The sequence below is a fragment of the Podarcis filfolensis genome, assembly GCF_964270895.1.
Source record: "Podarcis filfolensis genome assembly, chromosome: 7".
In the NCBI taxonomy this organism is placed as follows: domain Eukaryota; kingdom Metazoa; phylum Chordata; class Lepidosauria; order Squamata; family Lacertidae; genus Podarcis; species Podarcis filfolensis.
Genome location: NC_139603.1, coordinates 1,417,120 through 1,434,843, shown reverse-complemented (window position 1 = coordinate 1,434,843; position 17,724 = coordinate 1,417,120). Strand labels below are relative to the sequence as shown.

The 17,724-nt window shown below is 46.4% G+C and overlaps 1 protein-coding gene and 1 long non-coding RNA gene across 2 annotated transcripts; both read right to left on the bottom strand.

Annotated features, from left to right (window-relative positions):
• Positions 1–572: 572 nt before the first annotated feature.
• Positions 573–4,966, bottom strand: THBD (thrombomodulin). Its single transcript, XM_083624327.1, is given in 2 exon segments — positions 573–4,796; positions 4,798–4,966. Coding segments are annotated over 2 exon segments (1,854 nt in total). The 5' UTR covers positions 4,912–4,966; the 3' UTR covers positions 573–3,056.
• Positions 4,967–12,512: 7,546 nt separating this feature from the next.
• LOC310767437 lies at positions 12,513–17,370 on the bottom strand. Its single transcript, XR_014550898.1, has 2 exons — positions 16,062–17,370; positions 12,513–12,958 (listed from the first exon to the last, which is right to left on the bottom strand). It is a non-coding gene; the product is annotated as an uncharacterized lncRNA (long non-coding RNA).
• Positions 17,371–17,724: the final 354 nt, after the last annotated feature.

The following is a 17,724-nucleotide window of genomic DNA, read 5'->3' as shown; positions in this document are numbered from 1 at the left end:
CTTTTTGAGATACTGAAGATAACTCACGATTTGATTTTTTTAAAAAAAGGCTAACACTACCAGAGGAAAATTTTGGAAAACAGTGTTAAATGGAGCTATTGAGTTTTCTAAAGCAGCTAATACCTGGATAACGTTCCTTCATATAAGCAGAATTACGGTACCTATAAGCACACAGGAACCGCTCTGCCATATATGTTTACAAATGCAATAGCTTAGAAAAAGTTCTGGAATTATTTAGCTGTTAGAAATTAACAGCATATTAAATTTTTATTACACAGAATCAATCAATGATTAAAGCTCAGGGATCCATTGCTAATTATATAATCAAATACTCTCACAATCATGAATTCTGATTTGTATCACTTGAATTCTGAGATTTCCCCCTTTTTCATGTGATGATGTGCTTAGTTTCATTCTACATTATGCCTGTCAGGAGTGCCAGCGTGGCCCTGCACCTGTGGGCGCCCAGGGCAGTGGGTGCTGAAACTCATGGGTAATTTTGCGGGTGCTTGGGCACCAGGGCCCAAGGGAGCTGGCACCTATGATGCTTATATTACATAATATAAATGAAAAAAGCTTTAAAGTCATGTTTATTAGCGGAAAAGTTCATATCTACCATAGTACAGTATTTTTTTCTCTTTTTTCTCTTATTTCTTTCTCACTTATTTTAAAGTAACCTTAAAATAAAATGTAAACTCAAACCCCACCAGCTTAAATTTGTCTCCACTGATCAACAAATTAAAGCTTTTGTTGATTCATCTAGCAGTAAAAACCAGTTCAGCATCAGCCATGAATGAAATGTTGCTGGATTATCACCCTGTTTCTTCTTAATGCTAACAGTGCAGTCCCATGTGTCTACTCAAAAGTAACCCCATTAAGTTCAACAGGACTTCCTTCCAGACGAGCATACAGTTGTGGCCTTAGAAATTTTATCATATTATAGAACCATTATTGTATAATCAGTATTGTCACAATCACAGCATTATTAATCAAGGGTAGGCATCAAGCTAACGTGGTTTTATTTAACTTATATTTGTGAATGTTTTTCATAATTGTACAGACCAATTGCGGGGAGGCTGGCTATTCCATGCATCAGGCTGCAATCGTAACCCAGCCTACTCAGGTGGAAGTACCACTGAATTGGGCGAGGCTTGCTCCTAGATGTGACAGGACTGCAGTCTCAGTCAAGTGAAATATGGTAGACTGGCACACAAGCCTGTGTCCAGCATCTGAAGGCAATTGTACTTTTCATATAAATTTTATTATTCACCCATGGGATGGAACCATTATTCTGCAATGATATATATCCCATAAATAAATAAATACTTGCAACTATGAAGTTTACAAAACAGCTGATGAAAAATACCTCTCCCACTCACTTTCACTTTTTAAAAAAGTCACGTTTTAACACAATCGGAAATATCAAGGTTGTTTAGTCGGAACTGTGCCAAGCAAATAAAAAGCCTAAACTCAGCTAGAGTTTTTGTAGGATTGTTCACTCTTTACCAAGAACACAGTGCGAGGCTGGAGTCATAACTCACAAAAGGCACAAATGAGATAAATCTTTAAAGCAGACTTCTTCAGGGTCCTGTTGAAGTTCAGATTTGCGTTCAGCTCTTCCAATGTGAAGCGCTTAACTTAATGCTCTGGGCTTGATTTGATATGGAACTGGTTTTAAAATTGGATCTGAAGTCTATTTTACCACCTTTTTAATAAAAAAAAGTCCGAAATGAGGACATTAAACACCATAATACAGATTTCCCCACCATGATACTGAGAAGCAAGAGGAAAGGGCATGAACCCACTTTCAAAGACATCAGTGAAAATTTTGCAATGGAAAAGAAAATAGGATGAAGACAAAAGAATTCAGTTCAGCAAAATAAATGTTTGAATAACTACAGATTATGTTTCTGAATTTGACAATGTTAAATAATTTGTTGTTTTGCAAAACAAAAACAAAAAAACCCCACAGCCTGAAAATGAGATTGTAAAACAGATATTTCACTGGGATGAGGGGGGAAGTATGGCAGAGCTCCACAGCCCGCTGAATCTCTGTGCAAACAATAATGAATAAGATAGACCAGTGGTTCCCAGTTAGGTAATTATGGAGGACCCCCTATTTTTCAAAAGCCAAGCCCCTACTTTTGAAAATTTTGATAACTCTATGGTAGTTACCTCTGCAAAGCATTTTTTTAACAAAATGTGGGGGAGCCCCTAATAAGCAAAGGTTTTTAGGTTTACTAAAAAACAGACCATAAAATCTGTGATATTACCATGCAAAAATGACCAAAAGGGGGGTGGGCAAGGGATGGGGCCGTGAATCCACCGGGTGCGTTCTGACCCCTAATTGGGAACCACTGAGATAGACCAACGGTCTGACTCAGTGGAATACAGCTTCCTCATGTTGCTGCTACATAAAACACACCTTCTTAACTGCAAATATGCAAAACTGCTCCTGCCACATAAAAACTACACGTTGATCCTAATTAGAAGTTCTACTGACACAGTGACCATTAAAATAAATTGAGAGTTGCACAGTAGTTCTGTATCCTAAGTGGTTGATGTGGCATAAGCTTTGTAGCAAACACCTTTTATCAGACTGAAAATACATCAGTATCAATACATTGTAAAACAATGCTAATAAAATACAGCCCCTTTTTATTATTTTTTATTTTAGGTAACCAAGTTTTCAAAACTAACAAAAAGTCATTTTTAGAAGAAAGGCACCGTTAGTTTCATGTCTGGTTGAGAGAGAAAAAGAAATCATGAATGCTGCATCTGGAGAAAAAGCAGTTGGAGCAGAAGTCCTAGAGCTGAATGCAGTCCAGGCGCCCTCCTGCTGCGCATTCTCTCTCGCCTTGGGATTCATGTACAGGAAAGTGTCACACACTGACATTGACCTCAATGCATGGCATTTGTAGGACCACTCTCAAGAAGCGGTGTTTGCACAGCGGTTCCGAGGGAAATTCACAGGCATTTCCCATCCAGTATTCAAATAATTTAGCTCTCCCCCATTCCCACTTCTTTCCCTCACATGTGAAGGTCCACATTTTCCGTCAGGAAGAGGCGCTGTTTGGGGTGACTACTTGCTGCAATGGCACCCCAGTCTCGGATTGTTGGCATTTGTAATCCATTACGGTGGGTAAAGTGCAGTGTTTTTTCACCAAGTAGCACAAAATCGCTACTAACGCTATAACCATCAATGTGGTACTAACAATGATAGCAATCAATACCCCTTGGCTTCTGCCAGCATCTTCCTCCTTGGGTGGGATAAAGGAGGGAACTGAGGGTGTGGAATAAGTTTCAGCATCACCAGAGTGCTCTGTTTCATCTGGTGGTTCCTTGCACAACTGCTCACCTGGACAGACACACATATAGCTGCCTGGCACGTTAATGCACTCCAGTTTCTGGCAACTTCCAGAATCACACTCATCAATATCCACGCAGACCTTTGTCCCGTCTGGGCCGTCTTCCAAGATAAAGCCATCTGCACAGTAGCAGGTGTCCCCGGTGTGGGGGTCGCACTCAGCTGGGCAGCTGGTCTCACTGCAGAACATCACACACCTATTCGGCGTTTGGAGATGGGGCACATATCCTTCAGAGCAGATGCACCTATACTCTCCCTCGACAGCTGCACATTCGTGCTCGCACATTAACTCCTCGCACTTGCGGTTTTTCGGCAGGCAGCTGCCCTCGACCAGCTCATAGGTTTCATAGCAGCGGCACTCGAAGCCGCCCTGGGTGTTCACGCACTCCTGCTCGCAAGGGCTCGGCTCGGCCCGGCAGTCGTCCACGTCCAGGCAGCTCCGCCCGTCGGCGCCCAGCGCGTAGCCCACGCTGCACATGCAGAGGGGGGCGTCGGCCGAGGCCACGCAGTGCTGCTGGCAGCCGCCGTTCTCCAGCCGGCAGTCCCAGGCGCCGGGCGCCGCCGAGCCCCACCGCGCCGGGCCGCCCCCGGGCGCGCCGCACTCCAGGCGGGCGTCCAGGCCGGCCACCTCGGCCGCCGTGCCCGGCGGGGCGGCCAGCAGCTCGCTCTCGCGGGCGCCGAAGGGCGTCAGGTAGGAGACGGCGGGGGCGGGCGCGGGCAGCGCCAGCGGGCCGCACGTGCCGCCGGGGTAGCTGTACTCGCAGAGGAAGCCGGCGGCGGCGGCGTCGCAGGCGCGCTCCTCCCAGCGCAGCCGCTCGTTCAGCAGCGCGCACCGGGGGCCGCACGACGGCGCCGCCGCCGCCTCGGCCCAGGCCTCGAAGTCCGTGTGCTCGTCGCCCGTCACCCAGAGGAAGCCGCGCAGCCGCTTGGCCGGCTCCACGCACGACGAGCCGTCGGGCAGCCGCAGGCCCAGCCACGCGCCGCCCGCGCGGCCGCCCAGCAGCACCGCCGCCGCCTCGGCCGCCACCGTCGAGCGCACCGTCATCAGGTGCCCGCCGCCCGCCGCGCACCCCTCGCTGGCCTGCGCGAAGCTGCGCGTCCCCCAGAACAAGCCGTAGCACACGGCGCCCAGGCACTGCGCGCCCGAAGGGGCCGCCACGCCGCTGCTGCCTCGGCCGGCCAGCGCCGCCGCCGCCGCCAGCAGGAGCCTGGCGAGGAGCCGCATCCTGGCGGGCGAAGCTTCCCGCCCTCGGCGCGCCGCGCTTATAACGGCCTCCGGGCGGCCAGGGCTGGGTGGGGACGGCGGCTCCGGGAAGGGAAGGGAAACGCCGCCCGTCGAGAGGAAACCTCCCGGGGCCGAGGAGTCACGGGAGGGGGCGGAAGGCGGGGCTCCCGGCTGCGGAGGAAGGGCCGCCCAAGCAGCGCGCCCCGGCCGCGCCCGACCCGCCCTCAGCCCAGGGCAGCGCCTCGCGGAGACCCCGCCGCCGCCAGCAGCCCCGGGCGCACCCGCGCCGCCAAGGGAACGTCCCGAAGAGACGCCTCATCCCTGGCAGCAGGGAAACGGCCACACGTGCAGCCCGGACCTGCAGCGGGGAGTTCCGCTCAACACGTGTTTGCGTTCCCCTGGGGAAGCGCGCGAGAAAGGTGAGTCTGGCTGCGGGTGGCAGCGCGGACTCTGCTTCTCTTGCGCTCCCTATCCATTGCGCCACATGCACAAACTTTTGAAGCACAGGCCCGCACTTTCCCAGTCTGTATCTCGGAGTTTTTTGTTTGTGTTATTTTGCCTCGCTGATTTCCAAGCCGAGGAGTATTTAGGGGAGCCTGACTGGGTTCCCGCATACTGTGTGCTGAGCTGAGGGAGGTGTTGCAGGGCGTTGCAACTATGGCCTAGGGCATGCACAGAACAGAAGGCGAAAGGCAGGGATATGAAATTTTGGCCTGGCTCAGAGCACCACTGAAATTTGAAAGATCAGGTCTGCCCCTGTCCCCTGGAAAACCTCTTTAACACTGAATAAGAACAAAGGGCAATTTAGTTTTTCCATGGATTGCTGTTTGTTTTGATTCAGCAGCAAAGAGTGGGGTTTTGTGGGGAAAGGCCAGGCAAAAGAAAAAAAGTGCTTGGACAGGGAAAGGCAGCACAAAGGCAAGTTTGGATGAGCCAGTATACAACATCAGGTCTTGCTTGTATATTTATGTGTGCATGCTCTCAACAGAGGTTACCTCACCTGTCCACTAGGGAGGTTCTGCTGCTGCTGCTTTTAATCTCTTAAAACGGTGTTCTGACTTCTGAAGCAGTGAGTGGACTGATCATACCACTTTCCTTTTCAAAAGGCTGCTTAACAGAATGGATTTGGTTGTACTTCATATATCTCTGTCTCTCAGAACATGACCAGGAACAGCACTTGAGACAGGGCACAGGCCATGAGGCAGCCTGGTTGACATAGCACAAGACTAGGCAATATTACTATTCCCAATTTTCCAGTGGGATGGGATAGAACATGCCTTGCCAAAGGCCATCTACTGAGTTCAAGACAGGACAGGTTTGGTACTGGGGTGGGGAGATCAGTCTCTTTGCTGCCGTATAACACCAGCTCACTCAGGTCAGTTATGGGAAATGTAAAGGTAAAGGGACCCCTGACCGTTAGGTCCAGTCGTGGCCAACTCTGGGGTTGCGGCACTCATCTCGCTTTACTGGCCGAGGGAGCCGGTGTACAGCTTCTGGGTCATGTGGCCAGCATGACTAAGCCACTTCTGGCAAACCAAAGCAGCGCACGGAAACACCGTTTACCTTCCCGCCGGAGAGGTACCTGTTGATCTACTTGCACTTTGACGTGCTTCAAACTGCTAGGTTGGCAGGAGCAGGGACAGAGCAACAGGAGCTCACCCTGTTGCGGGGATTCGAACCGCCGACCTTCTGATTGGCCAAGTCCTAGGCTCTGTGGTTTAACCCACAGCGCCACCCGCGTCCCATGGGAAATATATGGAAGTGCAAAAGAAAGAAACTTAGGAAATTGCCACCACCTTCCAGAGTGGCCCCTGCCTCCCCCCATCTGCCACCACAGGGGCATCTGTAGGACCACCTTGCCCTGGGAAATGGAGAAGAAGCAGTAACAGATTTTTCTTAAGGTGTCTTTTCCATTTTCATGTAACTTTTTTTTTTTAAAAAAAGATGCTTATTCTTGTAATGACCTTGCATGAACCACTTTGTAAAGTCTGTTTGAAAAGCAGTATATAGATACTATAAATATATCACTCATTCATTCAGCTTATAACCCACTTTTATTTCCCCAGTGGAAATGCACAGTGCCAAACTGCATCCATCAACAAGAACATTGCAGTGGAACTCATCGCTTTGGATCTTGCTGGCTCAGCTCCCTTGCATTAACCACGAGCGGCTCTGCATGGAAGAGGCTTCCGGCTGCTCCCTGCTTTCCCACTTCCATCGTGAGCTGATGGAAGAGTAAACAACAGAGATGACCCTGAGCTGGAATCTCATCAATCACTTTCCTGGCCTGTTACTAAGGAAGGACCTTGACCATTTTGCAATGACTTCCCAGCAGCAGCCAAGACTCTTGTGGGAACAGGAAGTAGAGAAGTAGATATATTTGGGGTGACAGTGAGGGAAGGGTCCTGGAATGCAGCTCCCAGTAACAGTTGGTAGTGACTCCCCACAGAAGACACTTCAGAACCAAGGATTCCCGGGGGGCGGGTGGGGAGTCATGTGCATTAAATGTACGAAATGTTAAAGACTATCACAGCTGCATTTTAAGAAATGGGATGTAGAGTCATTTGCATCTTAACCATGGAAAATTGGTGGTTAGCATCCTGTGTTCCCTTTTCAGTAGCTTTTGAAAAGGGATTCAGAGAACATCATAGGTGATAACCGGACACATCACATGAGGAAGGCAAATGGAACTGGGCCAGTCTGCCAGTATCACAGGGTGACCCATGATGCTCTTGGATGAATGGAGCAGCAAAGCCCACAGACTTGACTACAAAATAGAGAAAGGCCTGATCACAAGGTCAGACATAGAACCACAGCAAGGCAACAAGAGGGAGAACTGCAGTTGGTGCTAGGGAAGCATCGTACTCTAGACTTGACATGTGGGGCATGTGCCAGAAAGGTTTTCTGCTAGTGAAAATGGGATGCCGTAGAGAGCATACGCTGACTCTTTCCCCTATGAGGAAAAATTACAACATTTGGGGGCTTTTCGTTTAGAGAAAAAGTAAGAAAGAGGCAGGGCATGGTGAGATGTATGAAATTGTGTGTGCTGGCATCTGTCTGTCTCAGGAGACAGTGGAGGAGCGCACCTTTGGGGGTGAGGTCAAGCCGCTGAAAGGTTGCAGCGCCTGCTGCCTGACATGTTTTGTTGCAGCTGGGGCAGAGGAAGGCGTTTATATACAGCATGAGAAAAGTGGCTGGAGAGTTGTTGTCTATTTGTCCTTCATAATAGTGGAAGTCAGGGGCCCCCACTGAAGCTGAATATTGGAGGATTCGGGACAGACAAAAGGAAGAACTTAACACAGTGCATAGTTAAACTATGGAAGTCACTACTGCAAGAGGCAGAAAGACGGGCCGCTTAAAAAGGGGCTGAAACAAGTCCAGAGAGGATAAGGCTATCAATGGCTATTACTCATTACAGTTTTACACCCCCTCCGGGATCTGAGGCTGCATGCTTCCATGTCCAGCTTGTGGGCTTCGCACAGGCGTCTGGGTGGCTGCAGTGAGAACAGGATTCTGGCCTGATCCATCAGAGCTCCTCTTATTAGTGAGTGAAGTGCATACGCACCACAGTACAGACCAAGTTCTGGTGCACAGAACAGCTATGTGTCTTTTATTGTCAGATGCAATCTTGTAAAAGCGAATCCAGAGAAATACTTCATCCATTACACAACATTACATTACACATTGTGTTTGTCGTGGTTACGGTGAGTGTTGCCGCGTCAATGATCTCATAAAAGTATGAAGGGGAAATGTGCATTTCTGAGTGCTCTCCCTGCATGTTTGGGGATGCATATATTCATTCGCACATAGAATCATAGGATTGTAAAGTTGGAAGGGGTCACAAGGGTCATCTAGTACAACCCCTGGCAATGCAGGAATCATTTGCCTAACAACCCTGAGATTAAGAGTCTCAAGATCTAGGGAGTATTACATGTGTACATCTTACAGCAAGCATCAGGGGAGTTGCAGCAAACATAATTGCTGCCTGAAGTAACACTTTCAAGAGAAAGTCTTGCACAATACATCCACTTGGCTTCATGTTGGCTCTTAATGCTGCAGCTGTTGGCTGTGATATTAATGCTAAATGTAAACCCCCCCCCCCCGGTGTTTCTCATTGCCAGAGCCTCTGCAGCAGCAGCAGCAGCAGCTGTGGAGCTTGTCACATTTGCCCTCAGTCCCCTCTTGTGCAATGGCAGAGATGCTTTTTTGCCTCCCAAGATGCCTCATGGCACCCTCTGAGTAAATGGTGCTTTTTGTAAGATGGTGTTCATAGGAGCATGACACTCTCAATAGGAGAAACAACTGCCTGCGTCAGTTTGTAGATGTTTAGAAAGAAAAAGAATTTTGAAGTTTCGGAATCCCCCCTCGGTCTCCAAGGGCGAGGTGGTCTGGAGTGATTCAGAGAAGCTGCAAGGACTGCCAAGGAGCGAGCACTCCTCCCAAAAGCACAAGCAAGCAGTCAACACCCGAGAGGGAACTGGCATCTCACCAGGACAGAGAGCAGTGCTGTTAGATAAAATGCTGAATAATCCCATGGCACATCTAAGTCCAAGACTGCACATGCCATACTTTTAAAGCACGTTTAAAGTCCAGTTCCTCCACTAGAGATTCCTGGAAACTCTAGTTTGTTAAGGGGGCTGGGAATTATGAGGTGCTGCGAGAGGGTAGACAGTGGTTCCCAGGATTCTTGCGGGGGGGTGTGTGTGTGCTTTAAATGTATATGCAGCTCATATATTCATTCCTTTCCTGTAGCATTTTAGACAGTTAAAGGGGTTCTCGCTGCAGAACCCTCTTTCCAGTAGATGTCTAGACAGGAAGAGTGCCATGTGGCCAGTTTCCCCTGCACTTAGCAGTTAATGCCATCAAGCTTCTGCTTCCTACGTCTCTTGCTTTCATTCTCTGGATGCTGGGAGGGAGTCCACTGCATTTATGGGGGGGTGTCTTTTACAGCCTCAGTCTTGGCACCACCAAGCACCAATTCTTCATATAGACAGCAACAATTGTCCACTGTCTATATTTGCCACAGTCTGACCAAGGCTAATGCTTTAATCATTTTCTACTGTGGTCTTTATGGTCCCATAAAAGACTGCTTGGTTTTGGCTACCCTGAAACCGTACCTGGGCATGGAGGAGCAACATGAGTACGAAGCCTCTGTTATCCTCCTCACTCTTATTTTTATGAGAAGTCATTCTCTCAATGGTGATAATTAAATAGAACCTCTGGCCCCCCTACTATTTAATTTTTATTTCAATAACTTAGTAACCACTCTCAATAATCCAGAATTCCACCCCCCAAAGCTAGCAAATCAGCATATTTCGGTTGGCTGTCATTGAAACTGCTCCCCCGTGGTATAGCTCCACTGTTCCTTTGCAACCAGTTCCAGTCAGGATGGCAGACAGCAATCCTGAACACTCTTCAGAAACTGGGTTCTAAGTCTGGGCTTGGGCCAAGCAAAAGATATGGTTAGGCAAAGAATTATCGACACCAAGAGACAACAGGAATGCTGAAGGTGCCCCGACTACAAGATTGTAGAAATCGAGAGAGATATAGCTGCACTGGCAGCATATCTCTTTTTTGTTGTATCAAAAAATGCAAGAAGGGCTTTTACACTTTCCAGAAGCTTGGCTCTGCCCTCGCCAGTCTTGGAAAGATCCTTCAAAAAAAGTCCCACATGACCAGAGAATTTGTGCCTGTTCATTGGGGGATATAGGAAGCCCGGCTGGTGAGGCTTGCTGACTTCCCAGTAAAGCAAAAAAATTGATCATCTCCCGTTAGGCAAAGATAACAAGACGACCCGGATGGTTGCCAGATTCTGCGCACAGATCTGTAGGCAGAGACCATCCCCCAATTCAATCTAGTTTGTTAAGAAAATTCCCAAACTCGGATCCACAGGCAACTCTGGGTCATTTCTCCTGGTAGAAACAACAAACATTGGTAACTTTAAAATCACACACCACACCCCTGTAGAAGCTATCCTGAAAATAGGAGAGGACGCACAAACTATTTTATCATGGTCCTTCAGCCCCATCCTAACCACAAACCAACTAGCTAAAGAGAGTCTCTTGAAAACTCTCCAAAACAATTTAAGGATAATGATGTGGGCGACATAACAACTCCCCTCCTCTGGGACACAATGAAAGTGGTCACCAGAGGAGCCTGCATAAAGGAGAGGGCATCTATTAAAAAACAAACCTCAAAAATTGGTCAATTAGAACAAGACATTATGACCCTCTCATCACACTTCAAACAAACAGGAGCCAAAAAACTCCTTAAACTCATAGAACAAAAAAGAAGGGAAAGTGACTCTCTAGAAATCAATAAAACAATATGATTAACATCCTATATTCTAAATAACGCTTTTACAAATAAGGAGGGAAGAACTCCCAACTATGCAAACAGATGCGGGGGGGGGGGGGGGAAATCACTCAAAACAAGAATACACTGTGTCACTAAAAAAGTAACATAACATTCTCCATCAAATAAATAACCTCAGAATTTGCTGAATTTCATGCCAATCCATACACCTCCCACAACCCACCTGAACAGGAAATCAGAAGATTCCTAGCCAGGCTGACCATGTCAACCTTAACTGCCCCCTCACCCCAGAGGAAATAGAGATGGTACTCAAAAACCTGAAACCACGCAAAGCCCCAGGCCTGGATGGCTATACAGCAGAATTCTACAAAAAAAGTCAAAGAAACCCTGATGCCTTACATCACCTGCCTATTTAATGATATCCCCCAAACCTGGACCTCTTCCAAAATAGTCTCTATCCCAAAACCACTCAAAGATAGCCTCAAAACAGAATCACACTGCCCAATCTCATTGATAAACTAAGACTATAAGATAGTCACATCAATCCTAACCGCCTAAAAATCTTCCTATACAAACTAATCGTGCCGGATCAGGCAGGCTTTGTCCCTGGTCGCAACATAACAAACCCCATTAGGAGAAACTACTGAATCTGACAGAACACAGCAAAACAACCAAATTCCTACTGACGATCATGTCCCTAGACATCCTTAAAGCCTTTGATTGCTTAGAATGGAAATATCTATTAGCAGTATTAACTAATATGAAATTTGGCCCCAACTTCCTACAAACCCTCAAACAAATTTACTCCCAAGCCTCCGCAAAATGCACAATTAACAATATGGACTCCAATACCATAGCAATCCAAAGAGGCACAAAACAAGGATGCCCACTGTCTTCCTTCCTATTCATCTTGGCCCTGGAACTCCTAGCAATCTGACTCCAATCAAATCCAGATATCAAGGGTGTGGAAGTGAAAGGTAAAACCTACAAACTAAGGGCTCTTCGCAGATGACCTGATGGTCACGACACCAGACCCCATAAACACACCAACCACCCTAACTAAAGAACACATTCGTAAACTTTGCAGGCTTCTGGTAAACTTTTCGTAAACTTTTGAGGCTTCTGGTGGTTCCCTCACTGTGAGAAGTGAGGTTACCGGGAACCAGGCAGAGGGCCTTATGACACGGGGACAAATAGAAGAGGACGCCTTCACCTCATTATGGCTCCCCTTTATCACATACACATCCCAGCAAGGCAACAACAAGAATCCACCGACAGTATACGAATCAGTCTGGTTTACCTGACCCAACAAGCCCTCCCCCCCCCTGACAAATGCAAACAAACCCCACTGCGTCCAACCACAGACAGCCAACCACACCCTGCCCCCCAATACCTCTCACTACCAAGGTAATGTAATAAACAAATAGAAAGAGAACCCACCCAGTTGACCCTGACACAAAACCCCACACGGACACGATCCAAAGCCTCACCACCCCACCCCTTCTTCCCCAACCTTATCCTGTACTCAACACTAATGTCTCACAACAAATGTACCTGATTTGTAAGAAAGACTGTACAACGTGAAAAAAGAGACAAGGCATGTACTTTTGTAAACCAAGAAAATCTTTAATAAAAATGTGTTTTTTTAAAAAAATACATAGCAAGGATACACGAAGAGCCATTCTTAGTTGATGTTCTCCACTGCTCCAGTTTCAGAATTCCTTTCTGCTGGTGCTCCACCAATTGCTGAGTCTTCCCATACACACTTGTCTTACTTGGAATTAGGACTACGCAGGCAGGATTTTAGCCCAGAGGTAAAGTGAGGGATCTTCCAGTTAATACACAGCAGAGAACAAAAGCAATCAAATAAGCAATAAAAATGATATATTGGTTGTGTTTGGGTAATCCTATAATATCTTATTAAGATGGGTTTCAGGAGATAATTTCATTCCACCCTTATCCCTTGGCACAGTCTGATACTGAAGGTGAGACTAACCTCCATATCAGCTGAAGGGATGAGTCACGGGAGCTTCCAGGAATTATTCTTCCACCTAAAGGTACAAATCAGATAAAACTCGGTGATCCACTGGTCAGACCTGAGATAGAGATCTTGTGTGTCTGCAGTGGCGTAGTGTGGGTTGTCAGAACCCGGGGCAAGGCAAGTAATTTGCACCCCTAACCCGTGGATTTGCGCCCCCTAACCCGTGGATTTGCGCCCCCTAACCCTAACCCCCAGATGTTGCGCCTGGTGCGGCCGGCCCCCCCTGCACCCCCCACGCTACGCCACTGTGTGTCTGTCTGCACACTTCTTTCCCCCACCACCGCTACCTGCCCCCAGGCCCAAGCCTTTGGGTCCAGCCCACTGGGTCCTTCTTTGCAAGTCTGTCTGTATGTATACATGGGGTATCAGTTGCTGTGACTATTCAGAAATCTGTGCTAGTAAGCACAGACAGTGTTCTTCTTACTCTCCTTCCTCTCACTTTCCCCTTGCTGCAATCTTTGTATTTGCATTTTACGCATACTCAGGAATCCGAGATAAATCACTTTTCTTATGTGGGAAGAAAATATTTTGGTCAGATTTGGCTTTTAGGGATCTCGCCCTTCTTCTTTCAGAAGACCAGCTTTTTCTTTCCATGTCGCTGACTAAAATGTGGCGCAATCCACCCCCCTCCTAGGCACCTGTGCTGTAGAAGCTGTGTGTTCAGCAAGGGGTGGGCTGCCATTAGTAGAAGGAATGAGAAGGGTACACGAAATGTATTGTTTTTTGACATCAGCAGAAGGAACACACATTTTAAATGTTTCAGGGACCGCCATCAAGGATTTTCAAGCCTCTTCAAATGTGTGTTGGAAGCATTTGTACGAACCTGGCAAGTTAATTTCCTTGCCGTCATTGCCAAGCCCTGGTGTTGGGCGTCTTGGTGTTGGAATAACTACATCAAGCATCTGATCCTCACGATTGCTTCCTGCCATCACATGGGAAACACCCAGACAGAAGTTTGTTTGTTTGTTTCCTTTATTAAATTTGTATACCGCTTTCCATCCATTGATCCTGAGGAAATTCATAGCATAAAATTGCAATCTATAAAGTGCTGTTTGCAACTAAACATCACATTCTCAACATAAATAAGGGGGAAAGCCATTAGAAATTGGACAGTCAAAAGTTACATGAGAATTGTACAAATTTGGAACAGGTGGTAGAGATTTCAGGATTTTCTTGGTCACGTTTTCTGCTGTTTTGCACTACCAGGATGGGCCCTAGTTGTTTGGACTCTCAAAAGGTGACTATGAGCCCTTGATAAGTGGGTGCTGCTGTCCTCCAGGACACCAAAGTATGGAGGGCAATCCCTACTGGGCATCTTTCGTTAGAGTGTGGTGCTGTTAACACCAAGGCTGCAGGTTCCATCCCCACAGGGATCAGCTGCAGGGGCTTGGACTAGATGACCATCAGGGTTCCTTCCAGCGCTACAATTCTATGATTCTTAGGACTAAACTACGCATTATAGGCAAATGTGCATGTTGAAACACAGGTTGGGAGAATCAGTTTTGCAGGAAAGCGGGCGCTTTAACCCTTTCCCTGCTCACCACTTTCCCACTCTATCTCCCTGCCACCTGCTGTACTCCTCCCCAATCCTTCACATAGGGTTCCAGATACATATTTACCCCTCCAAGCATGCATCTGGAATAATATATAGCGAGATGCTGTGTTTCTTCTATTCCAATTCCCAACAATAAGTTCAAGCAGGATGGTTATTATTCTGGAATGTTTCTGGCATTTCTTAGAAAGGTTGGCACCTTGGGGAGGGAGGAACAAAACCCAACCCACAACAAAAATTTTCAAAGCAAAAGCCAAATAGTGATGCAAGATGTAAATTTGCTAATATAGATGGAGATGAATCACTGGTGAATGCTCATTTGAAGTTTAAACAACAAAGAATCTGGTGATGCAGAGCCAAATTTCTCATTCAGTCGGAATAATTAGTGTTCTACCCCTCCATATTTCACAATGTGCAATTGTGAATTATGACTGCTGGGATAGCTCAGTTGGTAGAGGATGAGCCCCATGTTGGGTGACAGATTCCTGCATTGCAGGAGCTGGGTTCTACAATTCTGTGGATGATATTAACCCTATTATACTGAAGAGCTCAGGAGGATGTGTCATTTTAGGGGGTGAAGTCAATCATTTAAAAAAATCACCTCTAATTCAGGGGAAGAATCAGTAGCATCAAAAGCAGCTAAAATGCAAATGCTGATAAGATGGGATGGGCTAAATCTGGGAAGCAGCATGGATAGCAGGTGAACGTGAATCAGGAGGGAGATCCACAGTTTGGCCACCAATGCCACGGGCCTTTCTCAAGGCTAACTGCTGGTAGGCCCTTATACTGTGCCAACTTCCCTTGAGATGCTGCTAGGAGTGCAATGGGCAACCCGTGGCCCTCCAGATGTTGCTGAACTACAATTCCTAACATCCCTGACCATTTGGGGATGAGTCTAGCAACATCTGGATACCCCCGCCCCCAGTGCAAGAATCTTCCAGGAGATTCGAGATAGATTCGAGATAAACTAGAGAATAGAGTCTAGAGTAGATTAGAGTCTAGATGAGGAATATATAGAAGGGGAGAATCCCTTTGCTGAGCAGAAGGAACACACACACACACACACACACACACACAGTCAGGGACTCCAGGAAACAGATTCTGGAATTTCCTCAACACAAACTACGATATCCAGGTTACACTGCAGACCACAATGCTGGAATTGAAAAAGCTTGCACACCCTAAATCCTTGAGCGTACCATAAATAAGAATGTTATCAGGAACCAAGGTAAAGAACTGTACCCTCTGAAAGATCTAGGGAAGGGGTGGGGGTCCTGCTATGGTCCCTCCAGATGTTAACAGACTTGCAGCTCCTATCAAGCAACATAGTCCATGGCCAGAGGGGGTGGGAACTGTAGTCTGGCAAGTGGCAACATCTGCAGAGCCGCAGATTCTTCATTGCACTGCATTTCAGAAATGGAAGGGGTAGTTCACAGAATAAAATCAAAATACAAAACCACAAAATGCATAATCAAAATAGAAACAACAACCCAATAATGCCCCCCCAAAAAACCCTCCACATTTTAAAAGGGCATAGGACTTTGCCTTTAGGTCTCCATACCTATGAGCCAGCACTTGGAGTGCCAACTGTAGGCTATATCATGGAGGGGGCACCTTCACCTGTACCTGGAACACTGAAACATGTCCATCATTGGCTCAGTTGTTGTGAATAATAATCATAGGGATAATAACATCCTGTGTTTTCCCCCAGAACTCACACAAAAAAGAAAGAAGAAGAAGATAAAACCCAGAAACCTAAAAACATAGAAAGGTAATAGTTAAAAGGTAATTAAACAATAATAGAATTAAAATGATAAGAAGATACAAAGCAAGTTTATGAAAAGGACATCCTGAATGTCATGATTCTAAATCAGCATGTCCCACTTCCTAGCAAAGTTCATAAGTACATCTTTTAATTTTTTATTTATATGCTATAACCCAAGCATCTGATTTAAGCTATAATGGGGAGTGTTTTCATATTCTGTTTTGCCAAAGCACAATATTGGCAGTTATACACAAATAAGGTAATGGTAGCCCTTTAAGACATTAAGAGTCATAACATTTCCTTAATACTTTCTTGATTTCACAATAGGGCCAACAGAGAGGAAAAACAGCAAGAAAACATTTTCCTATACACAGTAAGAAACAGGATGTAGCTGGTGGGCCATTAGAAACTTTATTGTGCTAAACACATCTTAAGCAGCTGAATGGCAATGATCCAAGCCACATGAAGTCAGTTTAATAGATTCTGATAAACAAGTTAAGCATGTGTTTAATTATCTGCAGTAGAAATCAAGTGGCCTTTGAAGTGCTTAATTTTGCCCAGTGCATATAACAGTGCTGACAAAAACATTGACCATGTAGATTTAATGGTAAAACATAAATCCCATTATACTAATGCTCACTTGGCTTTATGAATATTTCAGTAAATAAATTACTGATAGAAATATTATTTATACAAATGGCTTTCCATGGGAAGATCTGGGAGGGTAGCTGTCCAGGCACCAAAACTGCTATTACTGAATAGGGCCCCAGTGCCAAATGCAATTAGTGACAAAAACATAAAAATACCTGTGGCTGCAAATATTTTTTTGCAGGAGCACTGTGAGGATGTTCACGATTAGTTTTCCCCACTCAAATGTTTATGTATATCCTCTCCATTTGGACCTTATAGATCACATGCCTAGTACTCATTGGTGAAATTAAAGAGTGGTATTACCATCTATAGGGACGCGGGTGACGCTGTGGGTTAAACCACAGAGCCTAGGACTTGCCAATTGGAAGGTCGGCAGTTCGAATCCCCGTGACGGGGTGAGCTCCCGTTGCTCTGTCCCTGCTCCTACCAATGTAGCAGTTCGAAAGCACGTCAAAGTGCAGATGACACCAAACTGGGAGGTGTGGCTAACACCCCAGAGGACAGGATCACACTTCAAAACGACCTTGACAGATTAGAGAACTGGGCCAAAACAAACAAGATGAATTTTAACAGGGAGAAATGTAAAGTATTGCACTTGGGCAAAAAAAATGAGAGGCACAAATACAAGATGGGTGACACCTGGCTTGAGAGCAGTACATGTGAAAAGGATCTAGGAGTCTTGGTTGACCACAAACTTGACATGAGCCAACAGTGTGACGCGGCAGCTAAAAAAGCCAATGCAATTCTGGGCTGCATCAATAGGAGTATAGCATCTAGATCAAGGGAAGTAATAGTGCCACTGTATTCT